This window comes from Myotis yumanensis, unplaced genomic scaffold (assembly GCF_028538775.1).
Source record: "Myotis yumanensis isolate MYYU_CA2020_CCGP unplaced genomic scaffold, mMyoYum1.0.hap1 SCAF_1, whole genome shotgun sequence".
Lineage (NCBI taxonomy): Eukaryota > Metazoa > Chordata > Mammalia > Chiroptera > Vespertilionidae > Myotis > Myotis yumanensis.
Genome location: NW_027223752.1, coordinates 224,752,010 through 224,776,065, shown reverse-complemented (window position 1 = coordinate 224,776,065; position 24,056 = coordinate 224,752,010). Strand labels below are relative to the sequence as shown.

Below are 24,056 nucleotides of genomic sequence, written 5' to 3'. Positions count from 1 at the left end.
ACCAGCCAGACGGGGTTAATGACTGAAATCGGTGTCGTAGACACTGCTTATGATGGCTGCATTCATTAAGTACCTACTGTCTGCCGGAGTCTGTTTGCATGTGACACATTCATTCAAAGATGTAGGGCAGTTAGGGAATAGCTTTCCTTTTCTCCTACCTCTGTCTGCGAGCCCTGTTAGATTATTCCTGTCCCCTGCCCAGAGCCATAGCTTCCCCATCTGGTCGTTAGAACACCTTCATCTTCGGTGTTCAGTATGATAGCAACCAAACCTTTTGTCTCACATCCAGTTTGAAGCTTCTTTTTTATTCCCTAAGTCAGATAGGTCCCAGTCAAGACAGCTATGACAGCTATGGTAGAGAGAAAGTGCTCGCTATCTCTCTCTCTCTCTCTCTCTCTTTCCTTCCTTCCTTCCCTCCCTCCCTTGCTTGGTTTCCTTTTGAGGATGGCAGGAGGGTTAGTGGTGAAAGGACAAAGGTGGTGCCTGTGGTTCCTCTTCACTGGTCAATGCCCTTTATCGTGGCTGATGTGCAAATGCTGGCTCTTCCCCTTGGGGACACTTTTGTAGGTTTTCACAGCCCTCACCCTCCCTGTGTGTGGGCCCCCGAGAGTGCGTGACTTTCTCAAGCAGGTGATGCATTTTCCAGTCACCTGTCCATGGGCACGAACTGAGTCTGGAAAAGTCCCTTTAATATCTTTGAAAATATCACTGAAAATGTAATGTTATTTCATATTGTTTAATATAATTTGGTTTTCACAAGACCCCTATGAGTGCTAAGTTGAGGACTAAGACTGGGGGGCTGAGTGACAGCCGCTAGCCCACAGCTGGTGAGCAATGGATCTGGGATATGAATTCTGGTCGTTCTGATTCCAAAGTCGGCGTTCCCCACCATGTCCTGACACCATCCTTTAAAAGATGAGCCAGACTTTATGCCTGAGAATCTGAGAGAGTGGGGGTACCATGAGCAGGCAGAGAGAATCAGGAGAAGTGACTTGGGATATGACAGTAGCTCTGTTTCAGATATGACGGGTTTGGAGGGGACATCCCAGGATTCTAGTGGTGGCCTGCAGGCAGCAACAATCTGCAGTCTTCCCGGGGGAGAGGGACTTGATAAAAAGGTACTGCTGGCAAAGCAGGACAGGAGTTTTAGTCCTCAGGCTGATGGATAAATTGGCCTGTATCTGCCTCCCCTCTGATGATTCTGAGAAAATAGATCTACGTTAACAAGACTGACAATTTGCCAAAGAGGTGAAAGCTTGTTGACTGATAGTATCTCTTGGCTTCCCAGTGAGGTGGCAAAGGGTTTGTTATCTTCCTTCTAAAAATAAACACAGGAAAAAAAATAAACACAGGGATAGAAGCAGGGAGGGCACATGTGCAGGAAGCCTGCTCTGAAATCCTCCACGTCAGAGGAGTTGGGGGGGGGGGGGGGGGGCGAATGTCCTGGAGGGAGGGGGAAGGTGGGGACAGAGACGGGTATCTCTTCCTTGGGGACCTTGTAGCGGAGGATGAGGAGCTGAGAAGCATCGCAGGAAGGGAAATCGCCAGCTATTGATTCCTTAGATTGCTAAGTGTCACCTAATCCTGCTGGCAGCCTGCTGGCATTAGAATGGGGCTCCATCCTGTCCCTATCATTTCCTAGCTCCCTAACCTTGGACTGTACCAGCTCCCCTGAGCCTTAATTTCCTTACCTGTGAGATATGGAACATGATGCTTCATGTTGAGAATTAAATCAGAAACTATAATGAGTAGACATTCATCCATCCCTTCTATGAGTGATTGCTGTCACCAGCAACTTGCACAGTGCACCAAGCTGGCTTTAATAATGATTTTGCCCTCTCACCCAGGCCAAATTCACTGTGGGAGTGAGTTTTATGCCCACATTTCCACAGGCACGCAGCTGGTGGTCCAGAGACTAGCCTCCCGGAAGCTGCTCTGGGCAGCGGTGACCGAGGGGCTGAGAGCCCTCAGGTTCCTCCGTGGGCCTCTCCTTTCTTGCCCTGACAGCCTTCCCTCAGGTCTGTCCTGGAAGTCAAGTCCTCCTCAGAGATGGTTATGTGCTTGGGGGCCAGGGGGCCTCTCTGATTGCAAAGTTGATGGGATGCCCATGGAACTAAGGGAAGCTGTGGGATAATTAAGGGACATAGCAAATCCTGATCCACTGATCACACAGAGATGAAGCAACAACCTCTCATTCTGCACAAGGAAACAGATGCCCAGACAGGGTGTGTGACTTGCCTGGAGCCTCACAACAAGGTAGTGATGGGGCTAAGATTTGGACACAGAGTTCTGGACTTCCAGGCTAGAGGACATCCTCTTTCCCTCAGAGGAGGCATTTGTGGTTAGTAAAGGAGGTCATGGCGTTTTAATGCTGTCCTAAAGGGAAAAGGCAGGGAGGAGCAAAGCAGAGGGATACTACAGACTCGTGGTTCCCACCTCCCACCCCCCTTTTAATTGTGTTAAAAACACAAGATATAGAAATGTACCACCTTAACTATTTTTAAGTGTAGAGTTCACTCATATTAAGCATCTTCACATTGTTGTACAACAGAGGTTTTTCATCTTGCAACACTGAAACGCTATACAGTACTCACCAAAACTACTCCCCCTCCACCTCCTCCCACTTAAGTAACCACCTTTCCACTCTGTTTTGATGATTTTGATGACTTCAGATATTTCGTCTGAGTGGAATCTACAGTATTTGTCCTTTTCCCCAACACTTTTTTTTTTTTTAATCTGTGTCTTACACTGTTCACAGGCACAACACCCTCCCATTAGTAACATCTCCAGTTACGCAGAATAAGGGGAGGGAGAGATGGCTGCAAATGCTCACACAGCCGAATCTTGGGTGGGGATACATGCAGAGTTGGGAAAAGCCCTCTAGAAATCCTGGTGCTGTCCCCCGCCCCAAGAATGTGCCCTCCTTGCTGAGAATCACCACCGTGGATGGAAAGAGAGGCCCCCAAAAGCACCGGAGGCAGAGCAGACTCAGGCACAAGATTTATTGAGTACCCAGTACTATTTGTGCAGAGTACCGGGCAAAACACTGGAAGGAAATACAGTGGGGGTTTAGCAGCTACTGTCACTGGCCTCATGAATATTACATTTTAATCGAATGGAGGAGATAGCTGTTAAGCACACACAAACCTGTGTAACTAACCACATAGATGCATGCTCTGTGCATTCACCACTACACGTTTATAGTGAGAGATCACCACAGTAACGAGGGTGAGGAAGCCACTGGGACACATGGTTTAACAAGATCAGAGATACATTCAAGTTGTAACTTGCCACTCTGCCGCGAGTGGGAGCTACCAGAAGACACTAGAAAATACCAGAAACTTGGTGAATCTATTTTCTTAACTCTACTGGTTACTGTATTTCAAATTCAAATTGGTAATCCACTTTGGCATGAAATAAAGGCAGTTGACTCAACAAAATACTAGCATAGATTTATGTTTTTGTTTTTGTTTTTAATTTAAGAGCCCTAGCTGGTTTGCTCAGTGGTACAGCATCGCCCAGCAGACTGAAGGGTCCCAGGTTCGATTCCCACCATGGGCATTTACCTCTGTTGCAGGCTAGGTGCCCAGCCCTCGGGTGCATGTGGGAGGCAACCAATTGATGCGTCTCACATCGATTTATATCTCTCTTTGTCTCTCCCCTCCCATTCTCTCTAAAAAATCAATGGGAAAAATACCCTCAGGTGAGGATTAACAAAAAATAAATAAATTTAACAGTAAAATCAGCCTGTTGATACTACCATTCCCAAAGGTCAGGCACAGGTTCAGAAAGTTAATAGTATTTTTCTTATTTTATTTTTAAAAAGCTTTTATTGCATGAAAGACCTTCCAAGAAATAGTGAAGGGGGTATTTTATTGGTCTATATCTGGGAAATCTTGTTTATATTTTTATGTGAGTCAAAAATTACTTTATAGGAATGTGTTTAGTGCATGGGACATGAGTACGTCCACTAAAAAGTATTTTAGCATGAGTATTTTATCTGAAATTAGAATTTAATCAGACATCTTGTATTTTTATTTGCTAAATCTAGCAACCTATTCTTAGGTTATTACACCGCTGGAAAATCCAGAGTTTCCAAGAATGGGGGGCCTCATTTATCTTCATTTATATGCTAACATTGTCAGAGGGGAAGGCTTCTTCTAGTAGAAAAATTGTAGATTTTGTAGGATTTACTCAAATATTACAGACATTTTCAATTTCTTACTCCTTTTATAATTACCATTTTAGCAGTTGAATTTTTACTTTGAAATATTTGAGATGACTGGTTATGAATATTAACATTATATTGAAGTCTGAGGAATAGAAAAAAACGAACATCTGACTTGAAAAGTCTCCTATGATAAATAGTTATGTCCTCCAATTTCTTGTCCATTAGTATGTGACCATCCCCTCACCCCCAGAAAAAACAAATGGTGACACTCCTATCTTCTTAAATTAGACAACGTCCCTACCCCCATTCATTATCACTTCTTGCCATTCTCCTCCCCTTTCTCTCTTCCACAGTGATTTTTTTTTTTCAATACTTGAAACCACTGGCCCTTGTGTGCTAAGAAGTAACATGTCAGGCCCCATGAAAACAAGAAAAAAGAGAAGAAAAAATAAAGCTCACTTGTTAGATGCTCGGAGCCATGGAAGCTATAGCTTGCTTTGTGTTTTGTTTTGTTTTACCTACGCTAGCATGTAAACTTGTTTTAGTCAAAAATGCCTGTTAATTTATTTAAGCAGACAGGACAGTGTGGCCCCCACACCCCAAAAGAAAGAAGTGCTGGTAGGCTGGACTGACACATTCTAGTCTAGAAAGGCATTTCTTGTTATCTAAATGTAGAGCTCACATCTTTATCTTTTGAGATTTGTAAATTGGAGAAGAGAGATTTCAACACTGATTTTGCAAAGACAAGATGATCACATGAAACTCCAACTGTTGCACAGAAATGTAAAATTATAACACTGCTGAATTCCAGCATCCATATACTTTTCTTTTTTAAACACACCAAAGAATATACTTATATATAAAGAACATATATGTTCAGTTTACACATGTACGTAAAATCAATACAATTATTAGCAAATGGGTAGATTGCACTTAAAGGCATAGGCAGCTTCGAATTCAAAAGCTATTTTGTTAATGGAGTCCAAGGATGCCAGTTTTTATTCTGGGCCAGACTACGTGTGTTTCCACGCTGGGCCAGGCACGCAGAGCGTACAACTCTCCTTCGTAACCTGGAGGTCTTTCTGAAACAGAGGAAGTGCCAGATGAGTAAGAAAAATTAATTTGAGGCAAAGAAGCCACGGGGCTTAATATCACCATATGAAAGTGGAATTAAGCAATAGATAGCATTAATGTGGACAAAAATTCTACACGCCTTCTGGCACTCACTACTCCTTATCGCAGGGTACCATTTGATCCAGCTGCTTTGCCTGGTATTCTCTGTTCATTTGGGAAACAGGAATTCCAAATTCCGTCTCTGAGACAGTTTCTTGTGCTATTCTGATGACGGCACACACTTATGTCTCTGCACGTCCTAGACGGACCTCAGGAAGATAAAGTCAAGCTGCTCTCTTACTACAGAAAATAGCCAGGGAGGGGTTGCTCCCTCTTCCCTTCTGTGGTCACGATGAGGGGGTGACTAGAGAACCACATGAGGGATAGACTCCCCAGGGGCAAAGCAGCCGCCCCAACTCCGCATCAGCAGAGTCTAGAAGTGTGTCACATGAGTGAGAGCCCACCTTCGATAGCCTGGAACCTTCTAAAGCTCAGGAGGCCCCCTCCCCCCGAGGTGGAACGTGTGCTGGCAATTACATTGGCAGCATGAACCCTGCTGGACTCAGTGCCCCGCCTGCTGAGGTTTCCTCCTGAGGATGTTAGGGGAAATGTCCTGCCTTGAACTCAAGAAAACAAGCCAGGGCCCCATCCCAGCACCAGGAGGCAGGATGAGGAGCAACCATGGCTAGTTACCCCTGGAATGGAGCCTCTCTTCTCTCTCACTGCCTGCCTCCTGTTGGCTCCTGCTTTCTTCTTCTCTCCCTCCTCAGCACCCCTGCTTCCTTCTGCCCTCAGGGGGCATTGCCCCCCATGTGGCTGTAGGAGTACCTGGACAGAGACGCCCCAGTGGTTCTACCCTCCTCCTCCCCCGCCTCTCCCCGCGCCCCCGGGGGCCCCGGGTGCGGGCAGCAGGGGAAGGTGGCCAGGAAGCCCAGGCGGAAGCGCTTGTTCATGAAGCAGTAGATGATGGGGTTGACGCAGGAGGACGTGTAGGACAGCAGGAGGATGAAGGAGATGGGCGTCCCCGAGAGCAGGCGCTCGGCCGAGGCCGGGTCGTAGGCGCGCCAGGCGTTGGCGCTGAAGATGGGCATCCAGCACAGGAAGAAGAGCGCCACGATGACCATGAGCATGCGGATCACCCGCTTCTTGGCCAGCAGGTTGGTGGCGGAGCTGCTGCTGCGGATGCGGCTGGCCCCGCGGCCACTGGCGATGGACAGGCGCTGCAGCTCCAGCTGCCGGCGGGGCTGCGGCCTCTGCAGGTAGCAGCCGTCGCTGTCCTCGTACCTGCCGCTGCTGCTGCCGGTGCTCGCCTTCCTCTCTGCGTGGGCAAGGACACCGCTTATTGCTCAGGTCAGGCCATGCCGCCCAGCGGCCCAGCACCTCTTCCAACAAGGGGGCCAATCATATATGCGATATATGACATACTAGTACATAATATACAAAATAAAACAGCATTTTATATAAGTAGATTCTAAGGCTTAAAAACGACTGAAGAGGCCGGGCCGGCGTGGCTCAGTGGTTGAGCATCGACCTATGAACCAGGAGGTCACAGTTGGATTCCTGGTCAGGGCACATGCCTGGGTTGTGGGCTCAATCCCCAGTGGGGAGCATGCAGGAGGCAGCCTATCAATGATCTCTCTCATCATCGATGTTTCTCTCTCTCTTTCCCTCTCCCTTCCTCTCTGAGTCAATAAAAATATATTTTAAAAAATGATTGAAGAATGAATATTCACACTCTTGTCCTTCTTTCCCCGGCTCCTTGGTGGAAAGGTTGCTGCTCGCTGGCTAAGCCTCCAGACTGCTTTTACACGAGGAATCTAGACAGTGAGCAACAATCAACGAAAACCAAAGAGGCCGAGAGACCAAGTCACACACGAGGGAAAGAGCCAGGCGAAGAGGTGGAGTGAGCAAGGGGAAAAGTTATGACAGCAAAGGTGTTGGGGTGAATTCCAGTGGATAGTGGGCTGTAATGGATGGGGACGGGGTGAGGCTTGGTGGCAACTCCTATGGGACAGTGAAGGGAGGGGACAGGCTGGGGGACTGGGGTTACAATGAGCTTTAGTGGCTGAAGGGGGTCTGTTTGAATATGACATTACAGAAAGTCTGGGACACGTGGGCCTCGGCTTCCCATTGGGGTCTGTGTGTATTATCTCCTGTTATTCCACTCGGCGCCCTGGGGAGAGGAATGATTTCCCCATTGCTCAGATGAGGAACCAGAGATGCTCCTCTCAAGACTGTGCCTCATGCCACAGTCTGAAAAATCTCCATCAGACCGTGGGGATGTCCAGTTAAGTTACAGAAACCAAGCTGTGTGATCTTTTGGCATAAACATACAGCTACAAGACAGTTACCTCGAGCAGACTTCCTCTGGCTAGCATCAAATTTTATTCCTTGGTAAAGTTCCAAAGAGATTAATCCATACGCCACCATCATCACGATTCCAGGAATAAGAAAGAGGATGAGCAACAGGAACGTGTGCCTAATGAGATAAAAAGAAATCCAATAACCGGCAATCCAGTATTTCCAACGCAGATGGGACGGAATCAATAAGGTTCATCTCCACTCAAACTGTTCAGGGCAAACACAGTCATTACCAGCATTTCATATCCTTGGAAATTCCATGTGTGGAGGTTCAGTCGTTAGAAGTTATTTACTTCTTTTCTTTTTTTCTGATAAAGTCTCTTATGAAGGACTTGTTAAATTGGAAATGTTTTGTGCCTGAGACAAGTCTACATATAAAATGAGAGCTTAAAAAAAAGAATATGTGAATTTTCTTTTAATAAAGCTGTTACCAAAAAAACCAAAACCAACAACAACAACAAAACAAACCCAAGAGCTTACATTCATTGAGGACTTATTAAATGTGTTACACACTAGGTAAGCATTTTCTATAGCTATTATTACATTGAATCCCATCATAATCTTTGAGGTAGGGAGTATGATAAGGCCTACTTTACAGTAAGGAAACTGAGACTTAAATAACTTGTCTCGAGTCACACAGCTAGTGGCAAAGGTGGGATTAGAACCCAAGCAATATGATTCTAGAACCTGTGCTCTTAAGCATATCAATATGCCATCTGTTGACTTTGTGACAACTGAATAATCACCAGCACAGGTAGGGATGATGGCAAGCCTACTTTGTTTTGCAAAATATGGCATTCTGGCTGGCTGTGGCACATTGGCACGGGGTGTGCCCGCTTGGGTGCCTGGTGGGCACAGTTGTGCTTTCTCTAAACACGTTTGCTTCCTGAATGTCATGGCCTCCTCTTTTATGAGTCTGACCCCTCAGTCACTGCAGCCTGGCATGTGTAAGGTTACGTGACGAGGCCATAAAATTGTCAGAGGCTCATGGTGGCCGGGCCATTTCTCATTTCAATTGGACATGTTTTGATAAGATTTCTTTTCAAGTCCCTCTCATTTGCAACATAATTCTTGTGTATGTGTGTGTGTGTGTTACTGAGTTGAAATGAAAGAAAAAAAAAAGGAAGGCAAAGAAAGCAGATTATCTCAGTTCTGAGCATTTTTAAATGTCTAGCTCCCTGCTTGTAAAATATGCTTTGAATTAGTAAGCATAATACACTGCATTTGTGTAGCCCTTTGAAAGATATTTAATGACATTTTTATACACACACTCTTATTGGAATCTGACAGCCGCCCGATGAGGTAGATAAAAAAGATCTGTATCACGAAACCCTGGTAGAGATAAAGAACTTCTACCTCAGAGAGCTTACGTAAACTTGTCCCTCGTCACCCAGCAAAGAAACAGGTTTGGAATCTTGCCTTTTTATTTGCAGTCAAGTGCTCTGTGCAAGTATCATCCCTGCAGCTCTAAGAAAACCACACGGGGTCTAAGACTCATCCTCACTCCATCTTCCATTCTTAGAGAATCATAGCCGCCCAGTCATCAAGCCTGAACCCCCACTAGGCGATCCGGAAACACACTGCATAGTGGACAAGCACAGAGGCTCTGGCTCAGCTAGGCTGAGGACTGAACAATTTACTTAACCTCTCTGCGGCTCAGTTTCCTCATCTGTAAAATGGGGACAATAATAGTACCGAGGTTTTGAGAGGATCAATTGAATTAACATACACATGGCATTTAAAACAGAGCACTGCGTGTTTGCTATCACTACTGTCCTATAAAGAGGTTAGAACGATTCTTCCCCAAATGTTTTCAGGAAACTGACCCCCGCCCCCCCAGGCACTCTGGACAATACATCCGAGTTTTTATAAAAACTTCAATAGTTGTACCAAACAAATGGACACCTGGTAACCTTACCAGAACTGCTGCATCACGTCACTTGGCAGTAGGAAGCGGCACATGTTCGCCGTCTGGTTGTTGTTTTTGGTAAAAGGCACCAAGTTGCTATAAACTGGGTACGGAGTCATGATGGTAAAGGAGAGGCACCAGGTAGCGGCGATCACCTTCAAAGCGTGGGATTTCGTCTGCCAGACCCGGGACTGCAAGGGTTTGCAAATCGCACCGTATCTCTCCAGAGATATGGCGACCAGATTAAAAGTGGATACACTCACAGACGTGCCTGGGGAGGAACAAAGCGGTCGGTTTTGTCGGCTCTGAAATCCAACGTTTATTTGCACATTCGCTTAAGCATATCTGCTCTGCACGGGTTTGCTATCAAAGGAAATTGCTCCAAGGGTAAAGCAATCTCATATATATATTTTGAAAAATGGTTTATTCCCAGCTTTGTTCCAAAAAGGATTGAAGGAAGCAAGTAAAGAAATGTATTTGCAAATACCTCTTATTGCCAATGCTCAGATAAGTACATCGGACCTTGATTACAACCTCACTTTTTCTCAGGATGACTGTGCTCATTAATTAATAACCAGGCAAACGAAACATGTTCCTACGCCATAGAGGAGACTTTGGAGTAACCCACAGAAAAGCTCTCATTTTGAGCACCATCTGCCTAGTGAAGTTGACCTGATCACCCAGATTCTCAAGGACTGTGACCCCAAAAGGGCTTTAAACTCTTTCTGAAAATTTCTAGTACAGACTATTTATAGGAGTGAAACATTCTAAATTTCAAAATGTAGTTTGTTGAAAATAAACCCCACCCATAATAAAAAAGGTGAAGAGGAAAAATTCCATCCTGTAACTACAGGTTTCTCTGCATGGAAGTCTAGCATCTTCCTTCTCGTTCTTCTTGCTTTTTTGTATTTTTTGTCTTTCTGTATTTTGTAGAATAAGTATGTAACATCAATGAGAAAGACATCAAAACAACTCATTTAAGATGATGTATGAAATTAGAGTCAAAAAAGCTTAGTTTCCCTTAACTTTGGTGTTTTGTGTGTGTCTACTTTATTATAATGTATCCCCTTAAAGTTCCCTTCATTCTTCATCCATGAATTCTGTCACTTCTTCTGATTATATCTTACAGTGATATATTAAAACCAAGACTTTATCTGAGTTCGGGAGCAGAAGTTCTTAGCCTGGAGACATAAATTATTCCTCTGAGACCATGTATAAAAATGCTCCTTTTCTAGGGAGAATATGCATAGTATTTCTTAGAGACTTAAAGAAAACTGTAATAACCATGAAATAAAAACTCATGTTCTGAGACTGGCTTTGCTGTGCTTCCCTGGACCTAAGGAGGCGATGACATTTGGAGTAGAGAGGATAGCCCAAACTCCTCAGCGTGAAGGGGCCACAGGGACTGTAGACCCACCCTCCCTTTTTGACGACATATAGTAGGAGCTGGATGCCTGTTGGCTGCCAGCAATAGCACTGAAGAGAACTCAAAATCAAGGGGAGATTTGAAGTGACGGAAATCAGAAGTCCCACAAAACCATTACACTATTGCAAGCACTTGCAGCATTATCTCGCTTTTCATTTTAGCAATGTTTAAAGACATTATTGATTGAGGCGAAAGTCACATAACGTAAAATTAACTATTTTGGGGCATTTAGCAAATTTTAGACTTCCTTCTATGTATTCTGGCTTAAGATTCTTAAATAATATTATCATAAGCCTAAAGGGCCATGGGATGCTAGTTATCATGATTGCTTCATTGTTTAATTGCTCTGAGGGTAAAGCAGCCTATTTTTATTTTCGAGGACTTGGACACCACGGCACTTTCCTGGGCATTGGTCTATGACACGCAGGCCAGGAATTCCTCATCCTCTCCTTAGTGCTGGATCCCGCTTCCTCAGTGGGGAGAAACCCAGGCTTTTAAAGCTTCCGGTCATGGAAGACTGTCCATTTCCCTCCTCTCCTCTTCCTCCAAACTAGAGCTCAGAACAGGCCAGGGACAAGGCAGTTGTGCGGACAAGGGGACGGAGAGACATGTCTTTGTGCAGCTCCAGGAGAGCCACAGTGGCAGGCGGTGTGCTCATTCACCGCTGGGGTGCCTGCCGATCCGGGTTCAAATCCCAGCTCTGCGGCTCACCGCCTGTGTGTCCTTGGGCCCATTATTAACCTCTCTGTGCCTCTGCTCCCTCCTCTGGGGGACAGCGAAAATTAACTGTGCTTAGGGTGTTTGGTTTATCAAATGAGATCATGGAAGTAAAAGCACTTAGCATAACATCAGGTGCATAACAAGTACTACAAAATATTAGCTCTTGTGACTTTTATCCTCTCCTCCTCATCAACATTTTGATTGGCACAGGCATGGAGCTGCATATCTCAGGGTCGACTTAGTGACCCCACAGCCCCCACGAGCAAATTCAACTCATCGTCTAGATGTGGAGGCTGCGCTTTCTGGGGAACCGACTGGGAAGTGAGTCCTGAGCAGGGCACCCAGCGCTGTGATGACTGGGGTTTCACACAGCCCCTGTTCCCTGGCAAAGTCAGAGCAGCAAAGGCAAGAACCCTCCTCCCCCTCCTCCCCACCCCAAACCATGACTGGGGCTGGTAGAGCTCAGGCTACTATCAACAGCTTCCAGAAAGTGACTGAGCAACGTGCACCTGTTTTTCTAACAGAAACAAGCAAAAAGGAACCTCTTCCCTGGCTTCTTATCAACTTATCCCACTCCGAGAAACTGATCTCTGAAACATACACCTGGGAGGGACTTCTGGGGAGTGGTGAGGCCCGAGCCACCCTAAAGCCAGCACCTGTGACCTCGCACACAGCCTCGCACAGCCGGCTGTTTTGTCTTTCACACTCAGCAGGGCTCCTCCGCTGAGGGTATCAGGGGTTTGGGAAGCTCTGGGGCCCAGTGGGGTCGGGAGCGAGCGCCAGAGATGCCCTCCCCCACCCCCGCAGCCACTCACCCATGAAGTAGGCGGTGGTCTTGCAGAGGGCGCTGCCGAAGATGAAATCCTTGAGCAGGTTGGGGATGAGGTTGAAAGGCATGCAGAAGAGGCAGAGCATGAGGTCGCTGACGGCCAGGGACAGCAGGAAGATGTTGGTGACGGTCCTCATCCTCTTGTTCCGAATCAGCACCGTGATGACCAGGGTGTTCCCCAGCACGCTGAGCAGGAATATCAGGGAATACAGGAGAATCTGCACGGCCGGCTGCCACTCTGCAGGGGGGAGCAGGGACAAGACGGAGAGATGGAGGTGATCAGAGCAGAATGTTAAAACCTCAGCACATGAAGCCAACGCTTATTTCCTCCTGACCCCCCCCCCCCCCACACACACACACACACACAGGGGTGTGATCAATGAACCCAACGATCCCCATACTGACAATGTTCTGCAGAGACAACCTGGGGGGGTGGGGGGTGGGGGTGGGGAGGGGGAGGAGGCGAGCAGAGTGATTCTGCTGCTGCTTAAAGGTTGGTTTGTGCAAGGATCACTCAGGGAACCACTTTTTCTTAAGAACAAAGCTCCCCAGGGAGAAGGGATGGCTTTCTTTCCGAGCTGCTGAGCGTTAATCACTTCTTCACACCGGATTTGCCCCAAGAAAAGGGGACAGCTGGCTCCTGACAGCACCTTTTCTGTGACGCTTGTAAGTTGGAGCGTCGACACTCCCTCGCTCTCGCTCGCTCGCACTGCCTTCAACGCCTCCTCCCACTGCTTTTGTTCCCCCAAGTCCTGGCCCTTAATCCCCGCTGTCCTGACTGAGGGCAACAGAGAATATCTGACTCCATTCTGCTTTCTGATCTCTTAGCCAAACTTCTGCCCAGACGACTTTTTCCAGCCCTGTCTCAGGGAGACGTGGTCCTGCTCTCTATGCCAGCCTCGCCTTTTGCTGATCTCTCTCTCTCCGTTAGAGTTTTCTGAATTAAAAGGAGAGTCTCTGCCGCCTACCTTTGGACGGGTGGGGCCGATCCAAGCAGAAAAGCGTCTCATTCTCGATGCCTAGTTCGCAGGGCAGCGTGATGTTGCTCCCATTCACAAGGAAGCTGTCGATCGCATCCATCCTTGCCTGCTGCTCTCCACCCAGTGCTGGCGAGCCGGTGAATTGCTCACTGTCACTCATGCCTCTGAGGACCCGAGCGTCTCCCAGATGCGACCTGCCGTGGACGGGCAGGGAGGGAGGGCCCTCCAGGTGTGGGCTTTTCCAGCCATTCCTCCAGGAGACTTGAGTTCACTACGCTCAGGCCAGCTGGGCAAGCAGTTGCACTCCTGTCTTGGAAAAGGCAGCCAATGCAAGCCAAGCCCGCTCCACCTTCCAGGCCCACCCCTCTCGCTCCTGGGCCAGCCCTGGGGCCCTGAGCATAGCCTGGCCGGGAGTTAACCCTTCCCAAAGTGTCGCTGCTTTTATACACACATGCACGCACACGTGGACACACAGACACACACACACACACACACACACACACACACTCCCCCAGTCCCTCTGGTCTCTGCATAGGAACCTGTCCACCATCCCAGACATAGGCCGAATGAGGCCCAAACTGGCTGTGTGAGACAGGAACAATTAACACGGTAACAGATATGATAATGCAGACCATCAGGACTAAAGGACACAGAGGGGCTGTGCTTCTGCCTCCTTATAGAAAAGCAATTAGTGCCTTTTTAGCTTTGGAACCATGCCCAGCCATGTGTGTGCATATAACTGCCGGCTGGTTGTTACCAACCACAGTGTTATTTCTGTGCTCTCTGCCCTTGTTAACCGAAAGGAGGGGGTAGTTTTGAATAGAGGTTCCTGGAACCGTATTACAAAAATTTTTTTGCAAGATTTCTCATTCTTTTATTCATGTACGTATTGGTTCATCCATTCAGCACATATTTGTTGAGAGTCACCATTCTCCAGGCACTTTTCTAGGCCCATAAGCAAATAATGAACAAGATTATGTCAGATGGCGTTACGCACCACAAGGGGAGTAAGGCAGGAAGACGTGGTGGAGAGGAATGGACTGAAGGTGCTGATGGAGATGGAGTGGTCAGGAAAGATCCTGGAGGAGAGAACCAGGATCTGAGACCCGGTGACAAGGAGTGGGAAGCTGGTGAAGACCTGGAGAAAGCATCGAGGCAGGAGGAAGAGTAAGTGCAAGGGCCCTGAGGTGGGAAGGAGCTTGGCTTGTTTGAGGAAGGGATGGAAGCAGGAGTGAATGAGGGTCACACAGGGGGAGGGGAGGTTAGAGAGGGGGATGCACTGGGAGGTCTGGGTTTTCTACGAAGCTCTGTGGTTTTGAAAGCCCCTTAATGCCCATCACGCAGAGGGCTCCTCAGTTTAGACCTCTGGGAAAGCAGGCAACAGCAGGACCCCTGTTTTTGACATCTGCTTGTTTGGGCTGAAACTTGGTCCATTGGATAGATACCTCTGGGTCCCCTTATGTACTGACAATCTCTCAGTCAACAGAGCTACACACTCTGTCCTGCTGAATCCCTGCTGGACACAGATGAACTCAATGAGACATCTTTACCATCGAGGCTCAAATGTAGGGCTGGGAAGACGGTGGCACCTCTTTTCTTTGAAACCATGACCATCTCATGTTTCAGGCACTTTTTCATGGACACCAGGGGTGGAAGGAACATTGGAGAAGCAGGCAGTAGCTATTAAGAGGCTTTGGTGTTAGGCCTGTGATCAAATCCTGGTCTCACTGGGTACCTGCTGGGCACTAGGCAAATTTCGTTCTTTAAAAAAAATATATTTCTTAATTGATTTCAGAGAGGGAAAGAGAGATAGAAGCATCAATGATGAGCAAGAATCACTGATCAGCTGCCTCCTGTACACTGCACACCACACAATGGGGATCAAACCCGAAACCCGGGCATGTGCCCTGATCAGGAATCGAACCATGACCTCCTGGTTCATAGGTCAGTGCTCAACCACTGAGCCATGCCGGCCATGTAGGCAGGTTTCTTAGCCTCTCTAAGACTCATTTCCTTCATCTGTCAAATGGGGAAGAAAATGACTTCATAGATATTTGTTATGGAGATGGACTGATTGCCTCCAGGTACTACCTGACACACACAACGTTTTCAGTAAATCACAGGTAGTATTATTAGCCACCTATCAATCACTATTATTTATTTTATGCACAAGGAAACTGAGACTCAGAGTGGCCACGTGGTTTGCTGGAGAGAACCAGCGGTGGATGCCCCCCAAGTGGACCCGCAGCCCATCCTCGCACCACTTCCTGTAGCATGAAGCTTTCTTCATTATCCTAGTGCCCTGCAGCCCCCTGGAGCCAGGATGCCTGTCTCTGCGCCTCCTCCCAGCCACTCCTCCTGCTGGCTGGCTCTTCCCAGGGTGCGGATGGAGACGGACCCGCCCTCGGAGGGGACAGAGTGCAGAAACAATCAGGTACAGCTACATTCCACCCCCTGCCGGTCCCAGGGGCTGGCTGCCCCGAGTGCTTCCCCTGGGCAGAGGGTGCCTCCCTCGGAGGGTCATCCAGCCTGCTGCCCCCATAGTTGTGGGGAGCCTGCTGCTGCGTCCAAGGCAGAGGTGCAGAGGGCGAGGCTTGACCTGCCCTGGCCTGAAACGGACAGACCCCAATTTGGGACAAGCTTCTTCCTTTCCTTCTTCCCTCCCCTCATTCCTTCCTTTCTCTCGCCCCCACTTTCCTCTCTCCACATTCCTATTCCATTCTGGGGAGGAGTGGGCAGGCATGGGGGCGGAGGGGGTTAGGAGGGCAGGTGCTAGAGGTTTTGTAAACTCACAGGAGTGAATGTGGCACGTTTGAGTGCTGTGCTTTAGAGGCTTTCGTGCGTATCTGAACCACAGGCGAGTGGTTGAAGAATGTGGATTCCAGGCTCCCCTCCCAGAGGCCCGGGAGTCTGCATTTTGATCCTGCATCCCTGGCGATTCAGACGGAGGCCAGTGATCACGGGGCCACCTCTCAGGAAGCTCCTTGCAAGGCACGATGAGGGTGAGCACAGGTGTCAGACTGCAGGAACCTAATGGTCTTCACCACCAGCTGTGGGACATGAACAAATTACTTCACCTTTCTGTCTCAGCGCGCTCAGCTGCGGAATGTGCATAATAACTCAATGCTACCTGTAAACAAAGCCCTAGCCCAGTGATGGCGAACCTTTTGAGCTCGGCGTGTCAGCATTTTGAAAAACCCTAACTTAACTCTGGTGCTGTGTCACATATAGAAATTTCTTGATATTTGCAATCATAGTAAAACAAGGACTTATATTTTTGATATTTATTTTATATATTTAAATGCCATTTAACAAAGAAAAATCAACCAAAAAAATGAGTTCACATGTCACCTCTGACACACGTGTCATAGGTTCGCCATCACTGCCCTAGCCAGATTGGCTTAGTGGGTAGATCGTCGACCTGTGGACCAAAGAGTCCTGGGTTCGATTCCGGTCAAGGGCAAGTACCTCGGTTGCAGGCTTCTTCCCGGCCTGGGCCCTGGTCCAAGCTTGTGCATGAGGCAACCTATAGATGTGTTTCTCTCACATCAATATTTCTCTCTGTCTTTCCCTCTATCTTCCACTGTCTCTAAAAATCAATGGAAAAATATCCTCAAGTGAGGATTAAAAAACAAAAAGCCACACAGGGAGAGCACTTACTAATAGAACAACACCTGGAACATAGCACTGGACACTCATTATTAGTGCATTATGATTAATTCCAGAGATGCTCTATTTACCTCCTTGATCATGACCAGGTTAAGGGTCTGTATCTCCAGGACACTAGCACAGTGCTTGGCATATAGTATGTGTTTGGGAAATATACATGCATAAAGAGCAAAACATTAGGAGAGCCAATACTTGCTTGCTTATTATATCCTTTTATAACTCTGTTGCATGGGGTTTTTTTCCTGGCCCACTCTGGATTTTTCACTCTGAGTTTCTGAGCCAGGATTACCATAGATTTAAACTAAAAAAGAGAGAATTCAAGGAGAGACGTGAGGGCTTTCAAGGGAAGAGGTGATGCATTTTCCAGGGTGGTAGCCCTCATTTCATTCTTCAACACACACACTTATTAGATAGCTTCTAAGTGCCAGGCACTGTGCCAGGTGCTGAGGGCAAGCCATGAGCCAAGTAGATGAAAATTCTCAGTCCATCCCAAGAGACAGGCGATAAATAGACTGGGTGAAATGGCAGGGCCCCTCTCGCCTCGAGCCCTATCCTCTGATTGGGCACCGTTCCTGGCAAATTGATATAAAGTTACTAAAGTGAGGTGAAACGGTGCAAGGCCCACCTCTCACTCCCAGACACACAGTGCTGGGCTGAGTGTGAGCCCGGGTGCCTCCTCCAGTCTTTGGGTGTTGGGGACTCATCTCTGGCAACTACTGCCCCAGGAGGACGGAACATGAGCAATCTTGGTGGGTTCCTGGCTAAGGAAATCTGTAGCTGCTCCCCAAACCATTCTCTATCTTATCACCTACAAGATTGATATGTATTTTTTACTCATCCTATCTAATAAAGAGGGAATATGCTAATTGACTTCCCCACCCTCAAAGATGGCAGCGCCCACAGTCAACAAGGAGGGAATATGCTAATTGACTGCCATGCCCTCAAAGATGGCGGTGCCCACCTCCACAAGATGGCCGGCAGGGGAGGGCTGTTAGGAGTGACCAGGCAGGCAGGGGAGGGCAGTTGGGAGTGACCAGGCCGGCAGGGGAGGGCAGTTGGGGGCAATTGGGCTGGCAGGAGAGCAGTTAGGCATCGATCAGGCTGGCAGGGTAGTGGTTAGGGGGTGATCAGGCTGGCAGGCAGAAGCAGTTAGAGGCAATCAGGCAGGCAGGTAGGCAGGCGTGTGGTTGGGAGCCAGCAGTCCTGGATTGTGAGAGGGATGTCTGATAGGGATCAGGCCTAAACTGGCAGTTGGACATCCCCCGAGGGGTCCCAGATTGGAGAGGGTGCAGGCTGGGCTGGGGGACACCCCCCTCCCCCAGTGCACGAATTTCATCCACTGGGCCTCTAGTTATAACATGAATCACATGCTCATGGCACTTTTTTTTTTTTTTGAAGTGGAGAAAAGTATATAAGTGTAAATATAACACAAATTTCAGTGCTCCACCTGATTTATATTTTTAATTTCATTTTTTTAAATATATTTTTTTATTGATTGCAGAGAGGAAGGGAGAGAGAGAGAAAGATAGAAACATCAATGATGAGAGGGAATCATTGATTGGCTGCCTCCTGTATGCCCCCCACTGGGGATCGAGCCCACAACCCAGGCACATGCCTCTGATTGCAACCGAACCTGGGACCCTTCAGTCTGCAGGTTGACGCTCTATCTACTGAGCCAAACCAGCTAGGGCTTTCATTTCATTTTTTAATTACAGTTGATATTCAGTATTATTTTGTATTAGCTTCAGGTGTACAGCATAGTGGTTAGACAATCATATACTTTACAAAGTGTTTCCCCTGATATTTCCAGTATCCCCCCTGGCACCACACATAGTTATCACACTATTACCGACTATATTCCCTACGCTGTAATGTCATCTCCAGGACTGTTCTGTAGCTACCAATCTGTATTTTTGAATCCTTTCACCTTTCTCACCCAGTCCCCTGAGCCCCCTCCCCTCCACCAGCCATTGGTCTGTTCTCTGCATTTGAGTCTGTTTCAGTTTTGTTTATTTTGTTCTTCAGATTCCACATATGAGTGAAATCATACGCTATTTGCCTTTCTCTGCCTGACTTATTCCACTCAGCATAATGCCCTGTAGGTCTATTCACGCGGCACGTGACTTGTTCAGAAGGTGGTGCCACTTTCAGAGAAACGTAGTCCAGAAGCCAGAGGAAGTTAATGGGAAATTGCACATCACAGGGCAGCCTGACATTTTAAAAAATTCTCCTCGGCAATCCCCGCCCCCCCCCCCCCGCCCCAGCCCTGTCATTCAGACTGCCCATCTCTACGCTCCTTATTCCTCATTCTCCTCCCAGACCCACCCACACTGTGGATGCTGGCATTTTCCTTCCTCTAACTGTCTCAGACTTCTGGAAGGGACCGGCCAGACTTTCCTACCTCCTGCCCTGTGCTGGCCACGCTGGGTTAGTCTGGAGGGGGACATGCTGAAGTTCATGCCCCGGGCCCCACGGAGGACTAGGTGCAACTGCCCCCTGGAGTTCTCCCACTGGCTGCCTGAAATGAATGCAAACTAATATTAGTTTCCATATACAAAATAATATTGAATGTCAGCTGTAGCTGAAAAATAAAATTAAAAAAACACACAAGTCAGGTGGAGCTCTGAAATGTGTGTTATCTTTACACTTATTTACTTCTCTTCATTTCAAGAGATTTGCAGTGAGCATGCGATTCATGTTATAATGAGGAAAAAGTACATGTCGATCTTGTAGGTGTTTTTAAGCAATTGTTTCTTAAGATGGCTGCCTTTTTTTGAGAAATTATAATGGACTAGAGGCCCGGTGCACAAAAATTTGTGCACTGGGGGCGGGGGGGTCCCCCAGCCCGGCCTGTGCCCTCTCACAGTCTGGGACCCCTCGGGAGATAACGACCTGCTGGCTTAGGCCTGCTCCTGGGTGGCAGAGGGCAGGCCCAATCCCTAGGTGCAGCCCCTGGTCAGGCTCAGAGCAGGGCTGATTGGGGAGTTGGGGCGCCGCCCCGTCATGCACAGAGCAGGGCGGATTGGGAGATTGCAATGCCACCCTCAGTCACGCTCAGGATAGACTGATTGGGGGGTTGGGGCACCGCCCCCTGTTACACTCAAGGCAGGGTCAATGGGGAGGTTGCGGCGCCACCCCCTGTCACGCACAGAGCAGGGCCGATCAGGGGGTTGGGGCACTGCCCCCTGTCACTCACAGAGCAGGGCCAATCAGGGGGTTGGGGCGCTGCCCCGTCACTAACAGAGCAGGGTCCATCAGGGGGGTTGGGGCACTGCCCCCTGTCACTCACAGAGCAGGGCCCATCAGGGGGTTGAGGAGCTCCCCGCTGTCACTCACAGAGTAGGGCCGATAGGGGAGTTGGGGCACCGCCCCCTGTCACACACAGAGCAGGGCAGATCAGGGGGTTGGGGCACTGCACCCTGTCACACTCAGGGCAGGGCCAATGGGGAGGTTATGGCTCTACCCTGTCACACACAGAGCAAGGCCCGTGGAGGGGGATTGGGGCACCACCCTCTATTACCCACAGAACAGAGCCGATCAGGGGGTTGGGGCGCCACCACTGTCACACTCAGGGCAGGGCCGATGGAGAGGTTATGGTTCTACCCTGTCACACACAGAGCAGGGCCCGTGGGGGCGGGGGGTTGGGGCGCCGCACCCTGTCACACACAGAGCAGGGCCGATCAGGGGGTTGGTGCGCTGCACCCTGTCACACACAGAGCCGCAGGGCAATCAGGGGATTGGGGAGCTCCCCCCCTATCAGGCACAGAGCAGGGCTGATCAGGGGGTTTGGGCTGCCCCCTGTCACGCTGATCCCGGTGCCGGGAGGCATATTACCCTTTTACTGTATGGAATAGAGGCCTGGTGCATGGGTGGGGGCCGGCTGGTTTGCCCTGAAGGGTGTCCTGGATCACGGTGGGGGTCCCCACTGGGGTGCCTGGCCAGGCTGGCTGAGGGGCTGAGGGCTGTTTTCCCGCTGGCAGTTGACTAAAAGCTCCCAACCACTCCTTGTTTTCTTTTTTTTTTTTATTCTGGGCCAGCTTTAGCTCTGAGGCCTCGCTGCTGAAAACATGGATACAATGTTGCGGTCCGGGGCTGACTGAAAGCCGGTTTTGTTTAACTTCTTATTTGCAACATAGTAATAGTTGCTTAGAGTTGCAGTTGAGAGGCCCGGCAAGTGAGGCGGGGAACATTGGAGTCCGCAGTTCCTGGAGGAAGCAAGTCTCCCTGCTCGCTTCAGTGCATGGCTGCCGGCCGCCATCTTGGCTGACAGTTAATTTGCATAAGGATATGCTGATTAGCCAATGGGAAGGGTAGCGGTCGTACGCCAATTACCATGTTTCTCTTTTATTAGTGTAGATTATTTCTGATGAATAAAAAAAACAACAACACACCCCACCTTGCTACAGAGGAAGGCAAGCTCCATGTCTGTCTGACAAGGCTGTCACTTAGCAAACCCCAGCTGGGTTCACGCAGGTAGCTTTGCCTCTCTGTTTTCATCACCTCACCTGGGAAATGCGCTAACAGGGGTAGCACCCACCTCAGCGGGCTGCTGGGACACCACATGTCACGAGTGCAAAGCACCCAGCTGGGCTCAGTAAATGATGATGATGATGATGATGATGAATTTACCATGTTTCATGTTGGTAGGAGCATTAAAATCATCCTCAATACCAATGCTTCAAAATAACATTTATTAACTAGAGGCCCAGTGCACTAGATTTGTGGACTCAGGGGGAGGGGGACGCAGTCTGGGAGCCCTCAGGCTGGCAGTCAGACATCCTTAGTGCTGCCACGGAGGCTATGCTTGCCAGCCATGAGCCCTCTGGCTGAGCAGCACTCCCCCTGTGGGAGCACACTGACCACCAGGGGGCAGCTCCTGCATCGAGTGTCTGCCCCCTGATGGTCAGTGCATGTCATAGTGACCAGTCGTTCAGTCATCTGGTCGATTTGCGTATTAGCCTTTTATTATATAGGATATTGGTGAATATTCTTCCAGCCTTTTCCTCTGTACACATATTTTAAAAAAGCAAATTTGGAATCATACTCTATATATAATATTCACTTTACAACTTTTTGAAAATGTATTTTTAAGTTAATTTTTCTTTCAAAATGAAATGTATAGCTTCAGTAGCATTCTGAAAAAAAAGTGTTTATTTTTAAACAGTTAGAAGAAAGTAAAAACCTCTATAATCCCACCATTTAGATAATTTAAAATCTGTTTGACATGCTTACTCTTTTGCATACTCATTTTTTTCGCTTGGCGTTATTTCATCATCACATTTCAATACCTTTCTATCATGTTAGTGATGTCTATTATTCCACTAAGAGTGTGTACTTTAATTTACTAAAATACTTCCATATAGTTGGATATTTTGATATTACTTTTAGCCTCTGCTTTTATAAGTGACACTGCACACACTTTTTTAATAAGTATTTTTTATTTTTCAGTTACAGTTGTCATACAATATTATATTAGTTTCAGGTGTACAACCCATGATCAGACATTTATAAACTTATCAAGTGATCACCCCAATAAATCTAGTATACATCTGACACCATATATAGTTATTAGAATATTATTGACTATATTCTCTATGCTGTACTTTATATCCCATGATTATTCTGTAACCACCAAATTGTACTTATTTTTTTCACCTTTTCCACGAACCCCCTTCCCCCATTTGTCAATCTTTAAAAGGTTCTCTGTATCTATGAGTCTGTTTCTGTTCTTCTTGATCATTTATTTTGTTCTTTAGATTCCACATATAAGTGAAATCATATGGTATTTGTCTTTCTCTGTCTGACGTATTTCACTATGAACAATACCCTTTAGATCCATTCATGTTGTTGCAGATGGCAAGATTTCATTCTTTTATGGCTGAATCATATTTCATTGTATATATGCACCACTCCTTTATCCACTTAGGTTGCTTCCATATCTTGGCTATTGTATATAATGCTGCAATAAACATGTGGATGTATATGTCTTTCCATTTAGTGTTTTGGGTTTCTTCGAATAAATACCCAAATGTGGAATTGCTGAGTCATTCTTTGTCTCTTGTTATAGTCTTTGTTTTAAAGTCTATTTTACCTGGTGTAAGTATTGCTACTCCAGCTTTGTTTGTTTGATTCCATTTTCATGAAATGTTTTTTTCCATTCCTTGACATTCAGTTTGTGTGTGTCTTTGCATCTGAAATGAGTCTCTTGTAGACAGTATATGTAAGGGTCTTGTTTTGTTTTCCATTTAGCCACTGTATGTCTTTTGATTGGAACACTTAATCTATATGCATTTGAAGTAATTATTGATATGTATTTATTGCCATTTTATTATTCATTTTTTTTATCGTTTTCTTCCTAAAGAAGACCCTTTAACATTTCTTGTAATACTGGTTTGCTAGCTATGAACTCCTTTAGTTTTTTCTTGTCTGGGAAACTATTTTATCTGCCCTTCAACTCTAAATGATAGCTTTGCTGAGTAGAGTAATCTTGGTTGTAGGTTACAGTCCATGGAAAGAACACTGTTTCCATACATCTCCACAATGGTCAGTGTGTGGGCCCCAGCATGCAGAGGTGGGAACTGAGCACCCAGATGGCTCCACTGGGCCAGAACCTCCTATGAAAAGAGTTCCAGCAGCTCTACTCCACAAACTCCATCCAAAGGCCCTCCTGTCCCCCTATCTCCCTGCTGTCCTGCTGCACAGCCCCACCCAACACCTTTCTCCTCCCTAAATTAAAGGACAAAATTCCCCAAGAACATCTCAGGGGATGGTGGAGAGGTCTGGATCTCACCTCTGCCAGCCAAGAGTCCTACGACATCATCATTATTATCATCGTTCAGTAATGTGTTCCGATTAGGCCAGGAAGAGGCTGCTGCACA

At 47.5% G+C, this 24,056-nt stretch overlaps 1 protein-coding gene across 1 annotated transcript; it reads right to left on the bottom strand.

Annotated features, from left to right (window-relative positions):
• Window positions 1-2,987: 2,987 nt before the first annotated feature.
• Window positions 2,988-13,816, bottom strand: CCKAR (cholecystokinin A receptor). The gene is made up of 5 exons (XM_070398370.1): window positions 13,498-13,816; window positions 12,516-12,767; window positions 9,564-9,825; window positions 7,636-7,763; window positions 2,988-6,602 (listed from the first exon to the last, which is right to left on the bottom strand). The coding sequence occupies exons 1-5, from the start codon at window positions 13,667-13,669 to the stop codon at window positions 6,076-6,078; spliced, it is 1,341 nt and encodes a 446-aa protein (XP_070254471.1). The 5' UTR covers window positions 13,670-13,816; the 3' UTR covers window positions 2,988-6,075.
• Window positions 13,817-24,056: the final 10,240 nt, after the last annotated feature.